General features: G+C 35.6%; 1 protein-coding gene across 1 annotated transcript in view; it reads right to left on the minus strand.

The window, feature by feature from the left end:
* The window catches only part of LOC306868243 (cytosolic carboxypeptidase 4-like), a 137160-nt gene that overhangs the window by 103906 nt on the left and 11629 nt on the right, over positions 1-21625 (minus strand). The window contains exons 5-9 of the mRNA XM_079414331.1: positions 20987-21080; positions 14178-14215; positions 5903-6111; positions 5394-5562; positions 1279-1343 (exon numbers count right to left, since the gene is read on the minus strand). Of these exons, the coding sequence (XP_079270457.1) occupies positions 1279-1343; positions 5394-5562; positions 5903-6111; positions 14178-14215; positions 20987-21080 (575 nt within the window). The remainder of the gene's footprint in view (positions 1-1278; positions 1344-5393; positions 5563-5902; positions 6112-14177; positions 14216-20986; positions 21081-21625) is intronic.

The raw sequence follows: 21625 nt of genomic DNA on the forward strand, positions 1-21625 counted from the left end.
AGCTATTTGGTTATTTGTTGTTATTCTTTTATTATCTGTGTCCTGTTGCTGTCTTTCTGTTGCACTGTGGAGCTTCTGTCACTACAACAAATTCCTTGTATGTGTAAACATACTTGGCCAATAAAGCTCATTCAGATTCTGATAAAAATTGCTTTAAAATACCAAGACAAAAAATATTAGATTGGATTTCATTTATTAGTCTTTTTCCAATAAAGTATTGAATCAAATATTATTCTCTCCTCTAAAAACTAAATTAAATTAATCATAAATTGCATGTGTCCATTTAAGCCTAGCTATTTTAAAATTATGCCCATAAAACATTTTTATTAAATATATACTTTTATTTTTAACATAAAATTATTATGACTTAAAGCCTTTTAAAAAGATTATGGATGTGGTCTGAGCCTGATTAATTCTGTTTAATTAAATAATAATTGAAGAAATAAATCTGGATTATAATTATAGAGTATACAGCCTTTTCGGCTCAAGAAAAATAAAACTAATTTAAAGGTTATTAAAATATTTTATCTTTTTATTATTATTATTTTATTTATTCTTTAAAGGTAGCATCTTTTAAGGGCATCTCACAAAGTTTTCCAAGTGGCTGTCCGATACAATTTCAAAATGGCATAAAATGCCAAGAAAAAAGAAAACAGGTTGAATTTTATCTATTAATCTTTGAGTTTAACATTTTTTATCAGTACACAAATGTCTATTTTGGCACCGGATACTAGTAAAGTAGCATAATTTGAGGCCTGTCAAATCAAATTAATAATTGTAGAATAAGAAAAAAACAAGAATGCTTATCACATGTGGGCATATTAAGGTCACAACTAACCAACATGAGTAATATTTCACTGTAAAAGTCACGTATTTGCACTACATAGTAGGCATAAAGCACCATGTTATGCAAGACGATGGGGCACAGATACGGAAATAGAGTAATGCATTAGCAGTAGATTGCCGAAGAGGAAAGCAGCACTTTGGTTTGGTGTTGGCGTCACAGTAGGGACGGGATTGTGAAGTCATTGATTTATGGTTGAATCAGGGGCCCTATTATTGAAGTTATGTGAGAACAGGAAGTCGCTTGTGTCAGGCTCCTGTCACACGCAGAACCTGCTCTTCAATCACATTTTAGGAGGGAGAATGAATCAGTGGAATTTACACACACATTGTTCGCTCTGTCAAAATTATGACGCAGGATCGCGATGTGTGCGTGCGAGCATGTGAGAAGGTGCCGCTCACGTCTTCCTCCAGAACAAATCTCAAAACACTCACGTAGTCCCTGTTGTCTGGCTCCTCGTTCTCCACGTCTTCGTCACTGTCATCTTCTAAACCGCCATCTTTCAATAAGGAAGAAAGAAAGATAAACAACACGCAAGACTAAGACGTAAATGTCAAGATGAACTAAATATGGCAGTTCATCTCTAAGATCAAACAGGACCTGTTCAGGGTCCCCAAACATTAGCTCTTTCTGCCTCTGATACGTTCACATAAAAGCAGACATCCACAACACAGACAATCATCAATCAAGCAAGATATGAAGTATAATTCAGTTAAAACATACCTCCACTCGTAAAAAAACATAAATAAATACAAATGTAAAAATATATTTATTTATTCAGTATAGATCAAATAAAAATTAAAGTATAATTTAGCTGAAACATACTTCCCTCAAAATAAATAAATAAACAAATATAAAGATTTTAAATGCTATTAATTCATTCATTCATTCAATACAGATCAAATACAAATTCATAAAGTATTATAGTTCAGTTAAAACATATTTCCCCTCAAAATTAATGCATGAATTAATTAAATAGAAAATAAAAATTAAAATATAGTATATAATATAAAAATAATATTATTTCCAATATAGATCAAATATAAATTAATAAAGTATTATTTAAAGTAAATACATTCATCTGTATTATATATTACCTTCTATTATACAGTTTATATTATACAATTAGTATTATATCAGTACATCATATATCAGTATATCATCAGAATCAGTTGAATACGCTTCAAAGGCTTTTGTCTGATATGATGACTGCAGATCGAAACATAACACTAAAATCACTATAATTTTACAACTCTCTCTGCTAAACCAAATGACTGCTTATATAAAAATGTTTAAAAAAAGGCGTTCAAGGTATCTGATTTGGCGTGAAAGCAGAGTAAATTAAGCGTGTGATAAATGATGACGAGTCATATTTTATAGTGTGAGGTTGTGAAGAAATACAACCCAGTTTATGAGCGCTAATAAATGTTAATGGCAGTGTTGCTAACATGTCAAAACCACGTTTAAGTTTTACAAGGTAATTTGTTGTTAAAAGAAGCCGTTTAATTTTAAAAAAAGCTACTTTAAGTTGGTTCAGCTGGTCTCGAAGCACCTCAAAACCATCAAAACAGGCTAGCCTGATCAGCATGGTGGCCAGCTAATACCAGCAAACCATCACAGGCTGTTTTTTTTTAACCGGGTTTGTACATATTACAGACAGATAATACTAAACCACCTCCGTAATCTCTTACATCACCTGAGGGTGTTTTCCTGTGATTTTCACAGTTTAAAATTAACAAGATAGTCGAAATGGAGTGACAAGGAAGTGCTAGAGCTACAGTCCACTCGAATCTGGGCGTCTTGAAGATTAACATCATCTTATCTGCCTGGCCAGATTGAACAGCAAATAGGCTCAGCGTTACGGGGTGCTTGTGCCACACGCAGCTTTCCGTTTAGAACCATTTGCCGTCAGTAAAGAAGCTAATGTTAGCGGTTAGCCTGTTAGCAACATGCTAAAAACCTAAAGTCGTGACGTATTGTCAAGTATGGTGACCCATACTCGAAATTGGTGCTCTGCGTTTAACCCATCCAAGTGCACACACACAGCAGTGAGTAGTGAACACAGCAGTGCACACACACACACACACCGTGAACACACACCCGGAGTAGTGGGCAGCCATGCTGCAGCGCCCGGGGAGCAGTTGGGGGTTCGGTGCCTTGCTCAAGGGCACCTCAGTCGTGGTATTGAGGGTGGAGAGAGCGCTGTACATTCACTCCCCCCACCTACAATCCCTGCCGGCCGGGGACTCGAACCCGCAACCTTTGGATTACGAGTCCGACTCTCTAACCATTAGGCCACGACTTCCCCTGCAGAAATTCCTTGATTAGCAAGCAGGACGGGTCACAGGCAACACGTATCATTCCACCGGTATAACATATTAACCGCGCTATTCATTACGATAAACAGATAATCATTGCGTTCGGTCTGATATTGGCCTTCCCAGCTCTCTGGCTTCCTTGCTCAAGATAAAAGCGGCGGGAAACTCATTAGTGAGAACGGCCCAGCAGGAAAACTCCCGCGTGGTGTCTGGATCTATAAGTTATTGTGTGAAAAATGTGTGTAGATCAACAATAATAATCTGGACTCTTGGGATTTGGATTATTAGTGAAGCACATGTGGTGGTGATATGTGGTAAGTACATACAGATGTGCACGCTAACACGCTTCACTATGCGGTATTGATTCGAGCAGCCACGATGGGCAGGGTTGCCTGGGCAACCACCTCAGAGCTCCCTGCAAAACAAGCGAGTATAGACTATTGTGGATCAGTGACGAGCAATCTGCTGCTCTCTGGCCAAGTGTGTCTTCTGCTTTTTGTTTTCCTTTGCTCTGTTTACTGCTGCAAAAGTTCTGACCTTGTTCAAAGAGAACATTTGCATTTGATGACCTAGTCGAAAAGAAACACGTCTGCTAAAAGAGGGTTGCACGGTAGTTAATTTATGCGCAATACTGCTGTACAGCATGACATGACTGTTCAAAAAAAAAGGCAAACAAATTAAAATGGTCTCTGAATCTGGTTTTGGAACAACTGATTTCTCACATTGCCTGCTTTCACGAGGACCAGTATTGACATATTGAAATTAAATAAGCAATGTGCATTTCACGAATATTTCAGGATATTTTATTTTATATTTAGAAATTGCTATTATATTAGTAGTATTATTGTGTTAAAGTATAACAAACACTTTCATTAATTTATTAAATAAAATAATAACATATAACAATTTATTAAATACATTTTTATATAATAATAAAATAATATAACTGTGTGTGTATATTTTTTAGTATTTATATTGTTATATTTATTTAATATTTATATATTTATATATCATACAATATATACATAATATATAGATATAATTCTAATATATGAGGTGCCAAACAGGAAGTAATTATTATAAAAATCTGAATATATAGATATCAATCTGAATATATATAGTTGAATATATAGTTATGTCTGAATATATAGAAGAAAATGTTTATATTTAATTACATGTCTGAATATATAGAAGTCAATTTGAATATATAAATGTACATTGTGAATATACTGAAGTAAATCTGAATATATAGTTATAAGTCTGAATATACAGAAGTAAATACAAATATATATATATATTCAAATTTACATTTATATATTCAGACATAACTATATTCAAAATTACATTTATATATTCAGACTTATAAGTCTATAATGTGTTTATAATAAATGTTGATTTTACAATAAATGTTTTTAATGAATTACACTACAATTTATGTTTGTTTTAACTACATTTTTCATTCCTGTTCTAAATACCATTAAATTGAGAGGATTTGTTGTGGAGTGAGGAACTAAAAATAAATATGGTGTTTGTAATGTTTGTATACAATGTTCATAATGTTTTGTTTAATTTAATAGCATTTTACATTCTGTGTAATAAAATGTGACTTATATACCGATGCAACTTATCTGTGTTTTTTCTCACAAGAATTACATTTTCACCCGATGCTACTTATCGTATGTATATATACAATTTTAAATTAAACTATATTTTACATTTTAAAAAATTAATTATATTTGTATATAGTACCGTCAAGTGTAGACATGGTAATGTGTCCAGTGCATTATAATCAGCCTTTTTTTAACAAGTCTGCATATTTGTTTTAGTTGTATTAATTCATGAATAGCTATTTGATGCTGGGAGGGAATCAATGAGTGGTCTGGATATAAACACTCTGAACTTTCCCAGCTCACGTACTCTACATTACACTGTTCTTGCTATCAAAGTCTAATAGAGGAAAATTGGAATATATTGTGTTGACATTGAAAGAATTTTCTAGAGTCATTAAATGCCCAGCGCCTATGTGATAACGACAGCAAATTTGGCCTGGCCAATAAGGACTTTGTCATGCACTAATAGCCAGAGGCAATATGCAAAGGTTAAATATCTCTAGTGGGACAGACTCAGTGTCCCTAACGGACACACTGTGAGAAGAGAATAATAGTAACTTTTGGGTGTTTGGCAGTGTAATAAAGAACCTGGCTTAAAAACCTAGGGAACATAAACCTTACCGTAAAGTCCTAAATCAGCATCCCAGTCATCAACAGGCCTCCCAGGAAGAGGAAAGCTGAAGGCGCTCTTATCTGAGGTCAGTGGAAGAGGGACTTTGGGATTACACTTCCTCATCAGCTGTATCGCCGGTTCCACCAGAGATTCGAGGCCTTTCATGGTCAAGCAGGTCTTCAGATGAAATGTAATCGGTCAGAAACACTTCAAGGCGCTACATGTGATCTCCAAGCGACATTTCCTCTGGGCAAAATATGCATCAGAAGCTAAAATCTGCTTCTTTACAGCACATTAGCAGACAGTTAGAGCATCTGGTAATGACCAGGGCCGGTTTACTTAGCAAGGCCGATAAAAATCACAGTGTGATTCAAAAGGGGAAATGATAAAAGCATTAGGAATAGAGACATGTAATTACAGAAGGTAGTAAAAAAAAAAAAACTCAACTGCACAAAAAAACACCAGGATAGGAGTTGTAACAAGAACTTTGGGATTAAATAGTGGGCTGAAATATCACCTGAGTGGTCTGAAAGAGAAGACTAATGCCACCTTCAGCGACCAGGGCTTCTCTGCCCACAGCTGAGTTGGCGGCACGTTGCAGACAATGAAGTAGGGCTCTACGGATAGGAATGTTCTTAAGGTTGACGTCATTGTTGTGCCAGTCTTCGTACACCTTCAGAAGATCCGCGATGTAGCCTTTTGCAGCAGCAGTCCGACAGTTGACCTCTTTAGAAGAACATAAAGAGAACATTCAATATCTTTATAATACAGTTTGTATGAAACATTCAAAGATTCACATTTAACATTAATTTGCAAATTTTAACAAGTCAAATCCAGTCATTTTAATAAATACACGTGATTGGGAATTTGTTTACGTGAGGCCAAAACATTTTCTAATGTAACCTCACCTTAAGAATTGATTCGAGCCAGATCAAAGTTTATATTACTGAAAAACAGCTGAGTTGGTATTTACAGCAATTAAATATCAACTAAAATGTTCAGCCTGACCAACAACCTTAAAAATGTGATGTTTCATCAGAAAATACGTCTGGCAAACAGTGTTTGAGAAGCTACTACAAACTTAGCTTTCAAAGCTAAATGCTAATCTTAATAACAGTAGTTATGAGCTCTTAACAAACCTACACTGAAGCTAACTAAATATGTTGCTATTAAAAGACCAAATAATGCATGCAGACCTTTGAGAATCGGTAAATCATTTGTTTAAATCAGTTCACTGAATGAAACCATCAAAACTAAATGAATCAGACAGTGTTACAATCTGAAAAAAGAACTAGAATGTGTTAGCAGCATGTTTTGCTGTACTACACCGGCCCTTGATGGAAAATTTATATTTACAGAACTTAGATGCTCAGCCTGACAGCCTAAAATGTTTTGTTAGAATATGCTTACCAGACAACCGTAGCTTACCGAGCTAAAGGCTAATCATAATAAAAGCTGCTAGCTACACTAGAAACTGATAACAGCTAAAGCTAACTAAATATTTTCCTCTAAAAACAAACTATATGACAAACTGAGACTTCTGTGAATCACTGAATCATTTCTGTTTGAATCATCTGAACAAACTGATTCACTAAATCATACAATGCTCAATACCGTGAATAAAAAGACAGTTTAGCAGCATTTTTATCTTGTGCTACACTTTTGTGGGCAAAAACTATGCTAACAGTAATGGTAACATTAAAGAAATTACTCAACTTTTGTTCATTACCACTGCTGGCAGAGTCAAAAGAATATATATATATATATATATATATATATATATATATATATATATATATATATATATATATATTGCTCATGCGCAATAGCATTATTATTTGTCTTAATAGTCTTAATGTACCAAAAAAGATGCATATGATTCATCATCATTCCTTCAAGTCCTTTGTCCAGAAGGCTCCTGAATAATTAAAGTCTAAGAGGCTGACATCCATTTAACAAAGAACACAGTATCCATTTATATACACGCCAGATTTGTTTTTGAGTAGAAAAAATATATATATTTTTTTTTTTTGCTAGCTAGCATGTTAGAAACAGGCTAATATTTATTGGAAGCATCTGTATGTATCATTCATATTCAAATTGACCTCTCTTTCGCTCTCACTTTCTCATGTCACGCTCTGTTGTGCTGTTTATTAATAAAATGTAATAAGAACATACATCATTCGGGCACTAAAGAGCCATATCAACAGAATGCAATAACACTGGGATGATGGAGAGGGAACAAAAAAGCATGTGACTCTGCCTGTCAGAGCGAAAAGATTTCTCAGTATGGCACAAAAGGTTAAATGAGATCAAAAACAAGATGGCGGAGAAAGAGCCACTCTGGGCAAAGACTTAATTTCCGTTCTTTAAGCCAGTGACAGGTCTGGTGCCTGAGGTAAGCGCGGTTGAGTCTCATAGCACCCTATATTCTCCATGTCGTCAATCAGTATATCGTGAACAAGAATGTGTCCACTAGTAAGGGTCTTCTTGTACTAAATATTTGGACACTGATGACTTGATTTCTTGCTACGCTATTACGAGGTCACACACAATGTAGCTAGTATAAATACAGTTGCTGTGTAACATGCATCATATATCTTTGTTGTAGCTGTTAAATGTACAGTGCCATTATGAAATATTTGATTATGAAATAAGTTTGCCCTTTATTTTTAATTAATACAAACAATATTAAAACAATCTATAATGACATATCTATAATGGCATGCATTCATATTCATACATATATATATATATATTTTTTTTTTTTTTTTTTTTTTTGCAATGACTACTGGAGTGAAATAGCAAGCAGATTATGCATAAAGTGACAGTTAGGTTTCATTTTTAAATGTGTAACATTTCCTGTCAATTCTAAATGAGAATATTGAATGAGAAACAATAAAACACCAGGGATGCAATTCCTTGTTAATGCCAAGAATCTGTATCTTAGCAACCAAATTAACTTCTGACATTTAATATCAAAATGGCCACATTACTATAAAAACAAGCTGTCCACAAGGAAATCTGAAAGGGACCTCATTTAGGTCACAGCTTCAGATGAACCAAAAAAAAAAAAAAAAAAAAAAAAGTACATCAGTGCTATGCTTGCTATTCAGTCTTTTATATGAATTAATGCTTAATTCAGAGCTGTTTTTTTATTTACAATTTATGACTCAGTTTCAAGACCTTGTTTGTTTGTTATCTGATAATCCTGAAATAAGCATAAAAATACATTTGAATTATCATTAAAATATGTGTTGCTTTGTCAGCCATCTTGCATGGATTTTTCAGTTTGCTGCTTATAGTATTGCATTCACTGCAAAAAAAAAAAAAAAAAAAATACCTGCAAATCTGCCTTATATTAGAAAACCAAACAAGCTAAATAAATAAAAAATAAATATCTATCAGCAGAAAACCCTTAACCAAACTGCTTATTTCAAATTAACTAAATGTTTGCTGCACTGCACTAAACATTGAGTCTTTTGGGACCAACTACTTCATGTTGATCTGCTTTGTGGTTTCAGAAATTCACTAATAGCATTACAAACAGACAAACTGCTCTTCACGATGCTACTGGTGAAGAGTATATTTTAGGTCATGCATACAATTAAATTGAGGTATTTTTGTACCCACGACTTATGCAAATGTTTTAACAAGTCCAAGTCTGGGACTTCACAAACACCTAAAACGGTTGCACAGGATAATTCCATTGTATTTCTAGCTCATTTTGGTTGCATTCTATCTATCTATCTATCTATCTATCTATCTATCTATCTATCTATCTATCTATCTATCTGAGCAGGAAATTTGATTCAGATTCACTGTGTGGCTTCCACTGATCTCTTTCCAGGATTGAAGTGACATTATTAAATCAATGTTTGAAAGCCCGCCTGTGAAATTGTCAAAAGAATTTCCACTCTCCTTGCTCAGTATTCAGCTGGTTCCTCCATAAATCTCTCCAGCCGAAGACGCTCAGAAAAGGGACAGGGGGCTCCATGTGAGGGAGTTCGCTGGACTCTCAGCCCAAAGTCTCCTTGCTTCTGATGAAGGGGTTGGAAAGTGTCCAAGCGTGCTGTGCACTCAGTGCATCTAATGGAGGCCGTGGTAGAGAGCAGCGGGAGTTGTTTGCAATATGAAGGTCAAAGGTATTTACTTCCTCGCGCGAGCAAAGCAATCGGTGAGGGAATTACAAAAGGAAATAAGGGGGAAAAAACAACACTTTCACAGTGGTCTGGGTATTTCCAAAGCCTTGGGAATAATATTTTAGAATGGAGAGCCGAAACTGTGTTGTGAATCTACTTTGGCTTGAATTCCTCCTGAACACCTAGTTTGGGAGTCATGGACTTAAAAAACACTGCAGTTCTATGACTTGTACAAATACAGCATCTGAAATATTAATGTCTGCGATGGTTTCTATCAGACTTGGACTTCTTGAAGGATGTCTTGGTGCAGCTAATGTAGCCAAAGGATTTCTAGGAGTTTCACAGTGGAATATGATGTCTCAGAATATGGAAATGTCCTGTCATCGTGGACTCCTGAGATTCTGTGTCTTATAATCACTGTTACAAATGCCGCAGCGCAGATTTGATGTGTAGAAAACATGACAATACTTCTGTAAAGCTCGCTGGAGGAAATATGGCCACGTTAGATGATTATCAAGCGCTCGCGACGTCCTCCGGAGAAATAAAAAGCACGCAGACAAAAGGCACAGACAACTTAGCTTCGCCCGACGGAGGAGAATTAATTGCGGCATCACTGGCCAGACGTGTTTCTTTTAGAGGAGGCTCCTAAAAGGCCCACAGAGCATTACTGACTGCAGAGCATCAACAGGTGCAGCGGCTGTGCTCAATGGGAGAGAGCAGGATGGGACTCACAGAGTCATACTGCCCCCTGCATGATGATAGATGAACTGCAGGTAGCGTGGACTAAAACATAAGAGCATTGGGATAGATAAACCGCTGCATATGCTCTGCTTTTCCTCTATTTTGTTAACAGACCAAAAGTAAGTCAAAATTGTGTTTTGAGTTGAGTGTGTGATTCCTGTGGGAAAAGAAGAGCTTTTTGATCATGGTGCAAGGAGTGCTAAAACAATAGCTCATATTTCAGCAATAAACTTTATGAAAATGTGTCAGATCTAATAGATCAGCAACAAATTGTTTTTGTTGCAAAAGGTTTTCAGGCTCCTATGTTTGTTTATGTTCAATTATTTCACTTAAATGGCAAAGAAAAGAACCTATTCACTGCCATTAAAGTGAAATTACTGAACCTACACATAGAAGAAAATTTCAAACGGCACTTAAAGGCTTTTGCATCTGAACTCTTCATAACTCTTCATATCAGGATTAATTTCAGAAAAAAAATGTGTGATTAATACGTATACAGTGGGGGAAATAAGTATTCTACACTTGAACACATTTTTTATTAAACACATTTCCAGTGCAGCAATTCAACCTGAAATTTTGACCAGATGTTGGTATTAACTCAAGAAATCTACACAGAGAAAAAATATTGAATATTACAATCCATAAAAAAAAGTTATGTGTAATAAAGTGAAATGACACAGGAAAAAAGTATTGAACACACTAACTGAGATTATACTTAATACTTGGTGGAAAAGCCTTTGTTTGCAATAACAGCTTCAAGATGCTTCCTGTATGAACAAACTAATCGTTCACAGTGCGCAGGTGGGATTTTGGTCCATTCTGCTAAACAGATTGTCTTCAAATCTTGAATGTTCGGCGGGGCCCTCTTGTGAATCTTGATCTTCAGTTCCTTCCATGAATTCTCTATTGGGTTTAAGTCTGGTGATTGACTGGGCCACTCCAACAACTTTATTTTCTTCTTCTGGAACCAATTCCAAGTCTCCTTTGCAGTATGTTTTGGATCATTGTCCTGCTGGAATGTCCATCCATGTCTCATCCTCATCATCCTGGCGGATGGTAACAGATTCACCTCAAGAATTTCTCAGTACATGGCTCCATTCATCTTCCCTTCAGTAACATGGATTCTGCCAGTACCATGAGAAGAAAAACAGCCCCATACCATGATGCTTCCACCTCCAAACTTCACTGTTGGTATGGTATTTTTAGGGTCATATGCAGAGCCATTTCTCCTCCAAACATGGCGTGTGGTATTATTGCGAAAAAGTTACATTTTTGTCTCGTCTGACCAGACTACATTCTCCCAGTAATTCACAGGGTTGTCCAAATGTTTTGTAGCAAACATCAAATGAGCTTCAACATGCCTTTTCTTCAAAAATGGAGCGTTCCGAGTTGAGCGTGCATGGAGGCCGTGGCGGTGGAGTGCATTGCCTATAGTTTTCTCTGTGACAACTGTACCTGCTGCTTCCAAGTCTCTCTGTAGCTCTTTCCGAGTGGTCCTTGGCTCTTGGTTTACTCTTCTGCTTAACCTTCTGACTCCCTGATCAGAAATATTTCAAGGAGCTCCTTTGCATGGCAGGTTGATGGTGGAGTTTTTTTCTTTCCACTTGCGTATAATGGACCCAATGGTGCTTAAAAGGTACATTTTTGAACAACAATCTTGTTGCGAAGGTCTTGGGACCATCATGAGATGTTTGTATACTTGCATTCAGAGGTGGGTAAGGCTTTTTCTAACTGATTAACCTGCAATAACCTGGCTGATTCTAGTTTTCACAAATAGGAGGTTGAACTAATTAGTGAAATCAGCTGTTGTCTTGCTTTGTTTTGCCTTGGTGTACTGCTTTTTCTTTGTGTGTTCAATACTTTTTTCTTCTATTTCACTTCATTAAATATAACTTTTTATGGATTGTAATTTTATGATTCCTTTATCTGTGTAGATTTCTTGAGTTAATACCAACATCTGGTCAAAATTTCATGTGAATTGCTGCACTGGAAATGTGTTTAATAAAAAATGAGTTCAAGTGTTGAATACTTATTTCCCCCACTGTGTATATATATATATATATATATATATATATATATATATATATATATATATATATATATATATATATATATATATATATATATATATATCAGAGGTGGGTAGAGTACCCAAAAACTGTACTCAAGTAAAAGTACTTCTAGAAATATTTACTCAAGTAAAAGTAATAGTCTGAATAGTTACTCGAGTAAGAGTAAAAAAGTATCGGATAAAAAAAAAACTACTCAAGTAGTTAGTTACTAGTTACTTTGGATCATATAGGTACTGAATATAGTCTATTTTTATTTAGATATATAGATTAAATTTATGTAATGTGTATGTGTATACACACACACACACAGCCGTTCAAAATATAAATAAATAAATATATATATATATATATATATATATATATATATATATATATATATATATATATATATATATATATATATATATATAAAAATGTAATTTATTTCAGTGATGCTATTCATCAAAGAATACCGAACAAAATGTCACAGGTTCCAAAAAATATTACGCAGTAAAACTGTTTCCAACACTGGTAATAAATCAATATATTATAATGATTTCTGAAGGATCATATGACTCCGAAAACTGGAGTAACAGCTGATGAAAATTCTGATTTGCATCACTGAATTAAATTATATTTTAAAGTAAATTAATTATGTATTAGGGCCTATCCTATAACCTCTGACACTGAAACCTCTGAAAACGCCTCACGACTGCTCTGAACATAACAAAACAAATGCATATTGACGGATCTTCTGTTCTGCAAAATGTAAACAAAATGTAGCCTATATTTTTGCAAGCGTAAATATTGTAAAAATATGAATATTAATTGTGTCTAGAACAGGCCGCGCGCCGCTGCGCAGAGCTAACGCGGGTTCCGCGAGTGTTCATTTCATACTCTGTGACAGCTTATTTAATGTATCAATTATACATTGTATTTAATGCAAGGTACATGTACAACAAACTGGTAATGTCATAGTGGTATCGTGGCCTATACCTGTGGAACAGTAGACAGCACACGCGGTGTTCATCTAATAAAGATCTTCATATAGCTCTAGCAAACAAGCCTTTGCAGATTTGCTTTCAACTGACTGTAGATCCAAAGCCACGTCTTCAGCGCTCTTGATGTTCTTAAACTCTCTGTTATCTGAGTGAGAACCGCTTCAGAGACTCAGCGCGTGCGGCAGGGAACTGAACGAATCATTCAAACTGATTCGCGAACCGATTCACTGGTTTGCCAACTGGGTTGATAAAGCCTTTAAACAGAATCGACTCAAAAGAATGAATCATTCGCGAATGGGCATCGTTCATTGCCCAGAGAAAAGTAGACGTCGCGTTTGGAATAAACCGAAGCATTTTTAACTTGTATTGCATTAAGATACAGTAACGAGAGGAGAGTCGCCCACAGTAGCGAAGTAAAAGTACCGTTTTTTCTCTAAAAAATATACTTGAGTAAAAGTACCCATTTTAAAATATACTCTAAAAGTATTAGTTACCCAAAAAATGTACTCAAGTAAATGTAACGAAGTAAATGTAACTCGTTACTACCCACCTCTGATATTTATATTTTTTATATATATATATATATATATATATATATATATATATATATATATATATATATATATATATATATATATATATATATATATATATATATATATATATATATATATATATACCTGTATGTATATATATATATGTTTAAGTCAATATATCCATCTATATCTATCTATAAGGTAGACAGCAAACCTTTGGAACAGAGCTATGGAGCAAAGCATGCTGGGAGAATTTGTCCCCAGAAATATTGTTGTATTGCCGCAGTGTATTCACAAAAGTGAAAGTAAAAAGAAACTTACTTGAGCATAACATTGCTGCAAAAGCTTCGATGGCTGCCCTGTGAAAAAACAGAAAACACATCTGACATTAAAAAAAAAAAAAATGTATGAGGCATTTCATTTCTACAGCGTCATGCACACACCACTCTATCCCTCTCCGAACATGCATAAAGCTAAGTAACACGGGCACACATCCAGCTGCATTTAGTATCGGTGGGGTGGTGGAGTATACGCATATAAAAAGATTCCTGTCATTGTGATCATGAGCATTTATTTTGCATTGACAGGGTTGCTGATTCAGCAGTCTCCATATTCCTCTACCCAATATGTGCGGGGTGAATGTAGAATAATTATGAATGGCTTTGCAACAATCTGCCAATAAATATCACCACCGGTCTGTCGGGTTGACAAAATCCAATGCCTTGAAATATGGGCAGAGAGCAAGTTACGTTTTTGAGCTTCTAAGATGGAAAAGCTGGGACTAAAGATTAAGAAAAAGCTTGAAAGAAAGCTTGAAAGAAAGAAAGAAAGACCCTCTGTTTTCTACATCTACACTTTTCTGCATGTAATGTTGTGCAAGACCAAATCAAGTGTTCCTTTTGAGACTGAGCCAAAGAATGACTTCACTCCAATTAACCCAACCAATCAAAGCCCTGACCCAAAAATCAGAGCTATTATTGGTTATATTTAGAGCCAGAAGTATGTTCTTCTTGTGTGAATCCCATTTAGCACTGTAGAAGACATACTGTTCTAACATCTCATTTCACATCATTAGTCATTTCATTGTGCATCCTATTGTACGCTTGGGTTCTGAAAACCCACTAAAAAAAAATGCAAATCTTGGTCCTTTGCATGTGCAGCACAACAGTCTCCTTTGTGGAATCTGCACAAACAATATTAATCAAGCCAATTTCGACTCTCATCACATCACGATTGGAATCATCTCGGAGAGTTTTTGATAGGGGTCATACTGCAGCAATGGACTGCGCTATCGTCGCCGCTGGGATCAAGACAAGACACTGAGCAGATCAATGTCAACACCATGTGTGTGGAAAACACATGCACTGTGAGCAACATCATTGGGCCTATTATCTACATGGGGGTATTTGGCTTTAAATGCTGCCCTTGTCATTCAACTACCAGACTGCTATTGTTTGCTGTGCATGTAGTCTCAGACTCAAACAGTCTGTTTACGGACCATCTGGTGAATGTTCCACATAAAATGGGAAAGAACTTAGATCTGGCAAATCCTAATCTCAGTCAAACTGAGAATGTCTGAATTCATGGACTGAATTGTGGTAGCAAACAGTGTGCACTGCATTGAATATAAGAAAAATGACATTTCAAGAAATTCATGTGACTGTAATTTTAGAATGGAAAGAAATTGAATGTTGCCCTGATAAGAAGAATTTATTTTAGATAAACAGAAAGATAGATACAAAGATAGATGAATTGATAGATGTACAGACAGACTGAACAAACAACAAAGATAGAATGACAGAACAAATGAAAGAAATTAATTAAAGACATAAATAGAACAAAAAGAAACAATAACAATAAATGACAGACAGAATGAACAACAGACAGAATTAAGGAATGACAGAACAACAGACAGCAGACAATAAAACAAAAGAATGATAAAACGAACAACATACTGAACGAATTAATGATACATAGTACGAACATATGATAGACAGATGTAATGAATTATTGAATGAGACACAGACAGATACATAGGACAGAATGAACGAACAAACAACAGATGTAACAATAGACAGAACCAATGATACAACAATAGACAGACAGACAGATAGAATGAACAAAAAATGTATGAATGAAAGAACAAAGGAATGATAGAATGACAGGACAGACACAAACAACATACAAAGTGAACGATAGAATGAATGTCACAAAGATTGACTGATAAAAAGAATGATGGAATGAATGAAATTAATGAATGAAGTACAAATGATAAACAGAACCAAAAAGAATCGGAAAGGTAGGATGGATAAAAGACAGGCAGAACAACCAAAAAACAACAAAGCAAACAACAGAATTAGGGACAGAAATACTGATAAAATGATAGAACGATAGAATGAATAGTAGAAAGAACAAATGAACAAAAAAGAATGACAGAACGATATGCCAGACAGACAGACAGATTCTTAGATGAAGTGACAAATGGGTTAATACACAGAAAGAAAGAAAGAAAGAAAGAAAGACAGACAGACAGACATGCAGACATGCAGACAGACAGACAGACAGACAGACAGATTGAGAGAGACAGATAGTTATTGAGTGACAGACAGACAGCAGACTGTAAAGCAAAGCTTTATCTCTTTCTGTTTCTCTGGTCACACCATGGGATGGTAAATGTTGAAAAGCTCTTTGACTTACAGCAGTATATGTAGCCGGACCCCTACAGTGCACAACATTGTTAAGTCTCCATCACAGAGACAATATGTCACTCCCTGTTCACTAACCGCAAGAGAGCACAAACAGCCCAGCGGTGGAGCAGACAGCAGCTCGCTGACGCAAAACCACCATTCTGTCCTCAAGAAAGTCAAGCCGCTTTACCCGCAGCCTCTCTGTTTGCGGACACTGGGAGCTCCATAAAGAAATCATATCATATCTCTCCTCTGCCGCTGTCGGAGTCTTTGAGTCACGCTGCTGACATTAATGCAAACAGTGGCGTATTGCAATTTTGGAGGCAGGCGAATGCCATTGTTTCCTCAAGCTAACGGCTTGTCGCTTCTTTGAAATGACATACGGTATCAGTCGGTGGGACTACGAGCATCAGTGCGCAGATGTTCTGCTGGGATTTGAGCTATGAGGCCGAGCTGTCAGCAGAAAGCCCGCAGACAAGTTTGACAATATGGAAGATCTGTTGATCTGTTCAACTGAGTATTTTTTTCATATTCATTAGATAGTGAACAGAGGGAAATGCAACGTAGATTTGAAATCTTTGCAGCACACTACTTCACTATTTCAGCATGGGCAAAACAGTGAGCAAAACTGCGAAGAGGGATACGGGATCTGAAAGTTCGACATTCCCAGGCTGATCAGTTCATTGAAGTTATGTAGTTAAGTATATTTTAAAAGATGAAAAACATAATAACAAAACAAAAGGAAAAACATGTCCCAGTAGTCTCTGGCCATGTTGAAAATTATATTCTTTTATTATTCAGCAAGTAAATACTGCATGTTATGGAGAGCCTAAAGTGACATTTGCAGGGGAAAAAACTAAAAATCCTTTTGCATGTACGTGTAATTATTTAATGAAAATATTTAATTAATAAAATAAGGTTAATTTTTTTTTTTATATTAATAGGAATAACTATAACAAAAAAATGATAATGCATTTAGCATTAATGTATTTATTATTACTATTATTACTGCATTTATTATTTATGCATTAATATTAATACTTGAGACGTCATCGTTATCTCCTCAAGTTGTTCCAAACACAAAAGAAGAATGTTGGTAATTAAACAGTTGATGGTAGCCATTGACTTACCAACATTCCTCAAAATACCTTATTTTGTGTTCAACAGAAAAAAGAAGCCCATACAGGTTTGGAAGAACTTGAGGGTGAGTAAATGATGACAATTTAAATTTTTGGGTGACCTATCCTTTTAATATTATTATTACCGCTTTAAATTTTGATAAAAAATGCTGGCAGTGGCTGGCAACTTAAAAAAAAATGCAGACGGGGAAAGAGTTAACGTTATATATTTATAGATAGATAGTTTTGTATTCTAACTCAAATAATATAGTTTGTCTAATTATTAATGCATAATTATTAATAATTATGTAACATACGTAATGGTAATGGTGACATCTTGTGCACTTTAGACCCGTGGAAAGAAATCAAAAGCAAACTTTGTATAGTACTGAGGCAGATTACAATGACTGGCAGATAAATTTCCCTCTTCTGGAAATCCGAAACATTAAAGTGAAAGATTTTCTGATCTCAAAACGGTTGCAAATATCATCATCTGGCAGATAAAACGACGCACACATGCTTTTGGCATCAGATAAGCCTTGTCAGGTAACTGTAGAGAGCCTAGAGAGGGCGCTGTACTTACTCCTGCCAACTGTCGGAAAACTGGACCGATTCCATATCGGGTTTCTGATAGCTCCCTGCACACACACAGCGGATTACAGCAGAACGCCATCTAATTACAATTCTCGCTCTCCTGTTCACTTACTGTCCTGTGGGAATCCTGACATGGACGCACTAGAGAAGAAAATCTGCATGCGCACCAAGCTGGCAAACACACGTATCAGATATGGGTGCGTTCCAGTTCTAGTCTTACATTCAATATTGCAGTTTAATTTGACTTTATCTGCCTCACAGAGCTGTGCTTCTGGAGATAAGCAGCCAGAGAGGGTCCTTAGGTTATCTCACTGACTCGCAGAGGCATTGATTAGCTCTAGTCTTTAGTTCCGATTTAAGAGCAGGAGCAGCTCTCGCCACTAATTGGTCAGGCCGTCAATTAGACAATGATGCTTCACTTAACCTGTTGGCAGTGAGCACCAAATTAACAAGAGGCGAGCCTGGTGTTTCAGGGACTAGTGCAGACAAGCAGCACACTACTGTTTCTGCAACAACCTCCATAATAATAACAGTAATAAAATGAAACAATGGCAGAACCAATGATAAACAAAATGAATTACAGACATATCAAATGAATAAAATGATTAAACAGACAGAACAAATAAGCAACAGACAGAACCAATGACTGAAATATGGATAAGGCTGACAGAACAAACAACAGACAGGCAGGCAGACAGATAGACAGACAGACAGATAGTTCATTCATGTATACTGTGTTGTGCTCTCTGTGTTTGATGATGTTGCAGGTCCTTCCACACAAAAACATTTTGTAAAGTGCTATTGATTTTCCCCTACAAAGTGTGTAGGGAGCAGTGAACACTAGGGACCCTATGAATCGGGAAAGCAGCTTGGATCAGGGTTTGCTGCTCTGTGCAGCATCAGGACACACTCAACAAGTGTGGCACACTTCATGTGGGAATTCATTTCCTGTCATTGCAGGTCAAACACTGTTTACCCAAATTAGGCTAGTAACTGCCAATCAGTATCCGGCTAACACATATCTACGCAGCGCACAGTTGCCAAACCCCAGTAAACAAGCATCTTCTGAGCATTTCAATGAGCAGGCTTGCTATAAATGAGTTGTACTGTGCATGCAAATTTCCCAGGACAGGATTTGATCTACGAGTTACAATATAAGACACTAATTATATAAGGCCAGTGCACCGACGGATGCATCTTACGATTGTGTTAGCATTTCTGCTTTGATAATATGTCACACCACATGTGGCGCAGCAAACAAACGTACAACCCCCTACAGTCGCCTGCTAATTTCTATAGAACCCACCCACTTTCCTTTATAGGGAAAACACGTTCAGCAAGTTTGTGGATATTACTCCAGAAAAACACTTGTGTAGCTAAGTATCTTAACCTAAAACTCAAGTTCAGTGAGACAATTAACGATTTTTGACATGTTAAAAAAAAAAGAAATACTAGGCCTTGTAATCTTGCAATTTTTGACAAACAAGTCTCAGCCTTGGAGCACAAATATTTGAGGAATGGGACATTAGTATTATGTTGTGGCCTTTATTATAGCAAGGTAAGCGGAGTTGCACCTGCAGGCGAGACATGAGACTTGCATTGTGGGAAGACTTTAAATTCAGACTTCTGACCTTCTGGTGTTGAAAGAATTTTATATTACAGAAAGTCAAATTATAGCCGTACATTTAGTGGACCACACACTCAGATATTGGTGTTTAAAATTGGATCATACATAATCAATCAAGTCAATCCATCAATCAATCAAATCAATTAATCAAGTTAAATATTTATAACTTATTAAAAAAAAAAATTAGTCGTAGTAGTAGTAGTTAGGCTAAACTATAGTAATAATAGGCAGAAGTGTAATAATAAATAATAATAGGCAGAATAATAATAATAATAATAATAATAATAATAATAATAATAATAATAATAATAACACCAATAATTTTATTAAACTATATTAGTTCTTTACATTAGTTCTAATTTGGGTTTAGCATTAAAAAATTATATTTTATTGCATTTTATTCTATTATTATTATTATTATTAACAATAATACAATAATAATAACAACAACAACAATAATAATAATAATAATGAAAATGCAAAAAAAATGTAGCAGGTCAAACTACTGTATATAGGTTTTTGTGTATAACTTCATGTTATGTATACTAATGTATATTTTTATTGCATTTTCTTCTTGTTCTTGTTGTTGTTATTGTTGTTATTAATAAAGAAATAGTAGGGTCAATTTATAAATAGATATTTCTCCATTTTAAATTATTTTTGATCATATCAAATTATATTATTATTATCATTATTATTATTATTGGTGGTGTTGTTGTTAATAAAGAAATAGTAGGGTCAATTTAGAATAGTGTCAATTTATAAATAGATATTTCTCCATTTAATTATTTTGATCATATAAAGTTATGATTATTATTATTATTATTATTATTATTGTTGTTGTTGGTAATAATTTTGGATGCTAAACTCACATTAGAATGAAAGTAATAATAATAACAATAATAATAATGTTTGAATGCCTTTTTTCTAAATGCATTAATCCAAGTATGGCCACTTTATATGATCAAAATGATTTAAAATGGAGAATGTAAGCAAGCATGTGAGTAATATAACGGCCAGAGCACTTTCAGCGCACAGAACCGTTCTTATTCCCAGGCAAGATCAGCAAACGCCAGTGATGCACCCTCATGACGTGATACTCACTTGATGGTGCGTAGGTGCTTGGTGCTGTGTGGAGATATAAGATTGAAGACCACATCCAGCCCTCGGTTCTTCCCCAGCAGGTCGGCCGTGGTCACTACAAAACCAGAAATGTGATTAACACAACAATAAAAAGTCTTTGCAGCATTGCTGAACCCAACACTACTGAAAAGATTGCAGTATACTGGATCCCCTTGTCCATCTTTTGCAGGGGCGATCATTCTCCACAAGTATAGACTCAAGGGGGAATTTTAAGAGACCACCGAATCCAAACTTCACCCTTATAAACAAGGCATGTGCCCAGATGATATTTCTCCTATTAATACATTGTGCTTACTACAAGGCTAGCTAGCATCATAAACACTGATGGTCGCTGTGGCGGAATCTCTTCGGCGTCCCAGGGTATACAGACTGTGCGTCTAGTGTTTAAAAAAAAAAAGATATATTTCAACTTTTATGATAAAGCATAAAAGGCTTTTGGATGCCTTTCCAGAACGATGCATTTCTCACGGTCACAACCTGAGAGCTGAACTTCCTGCGCCGGTATCATTCACAGGATAGCTGTCACATAACTGATAAACAGACCTCACACTGCATACAGCAAAAAACACGACTGCATTTGAAATAAAAACCAGCAATGGC

This window comes from Barbus barbus (genome assembly GCF_936440315.1).
Source record: "Barbus barbus genome assembly, chromosome: 50".
NCBI lineage: Eukaryota > Metazoa > Chordata > Actinopteri > Cypriniformes > Cyprinidae > Barbus > Barbus barbus.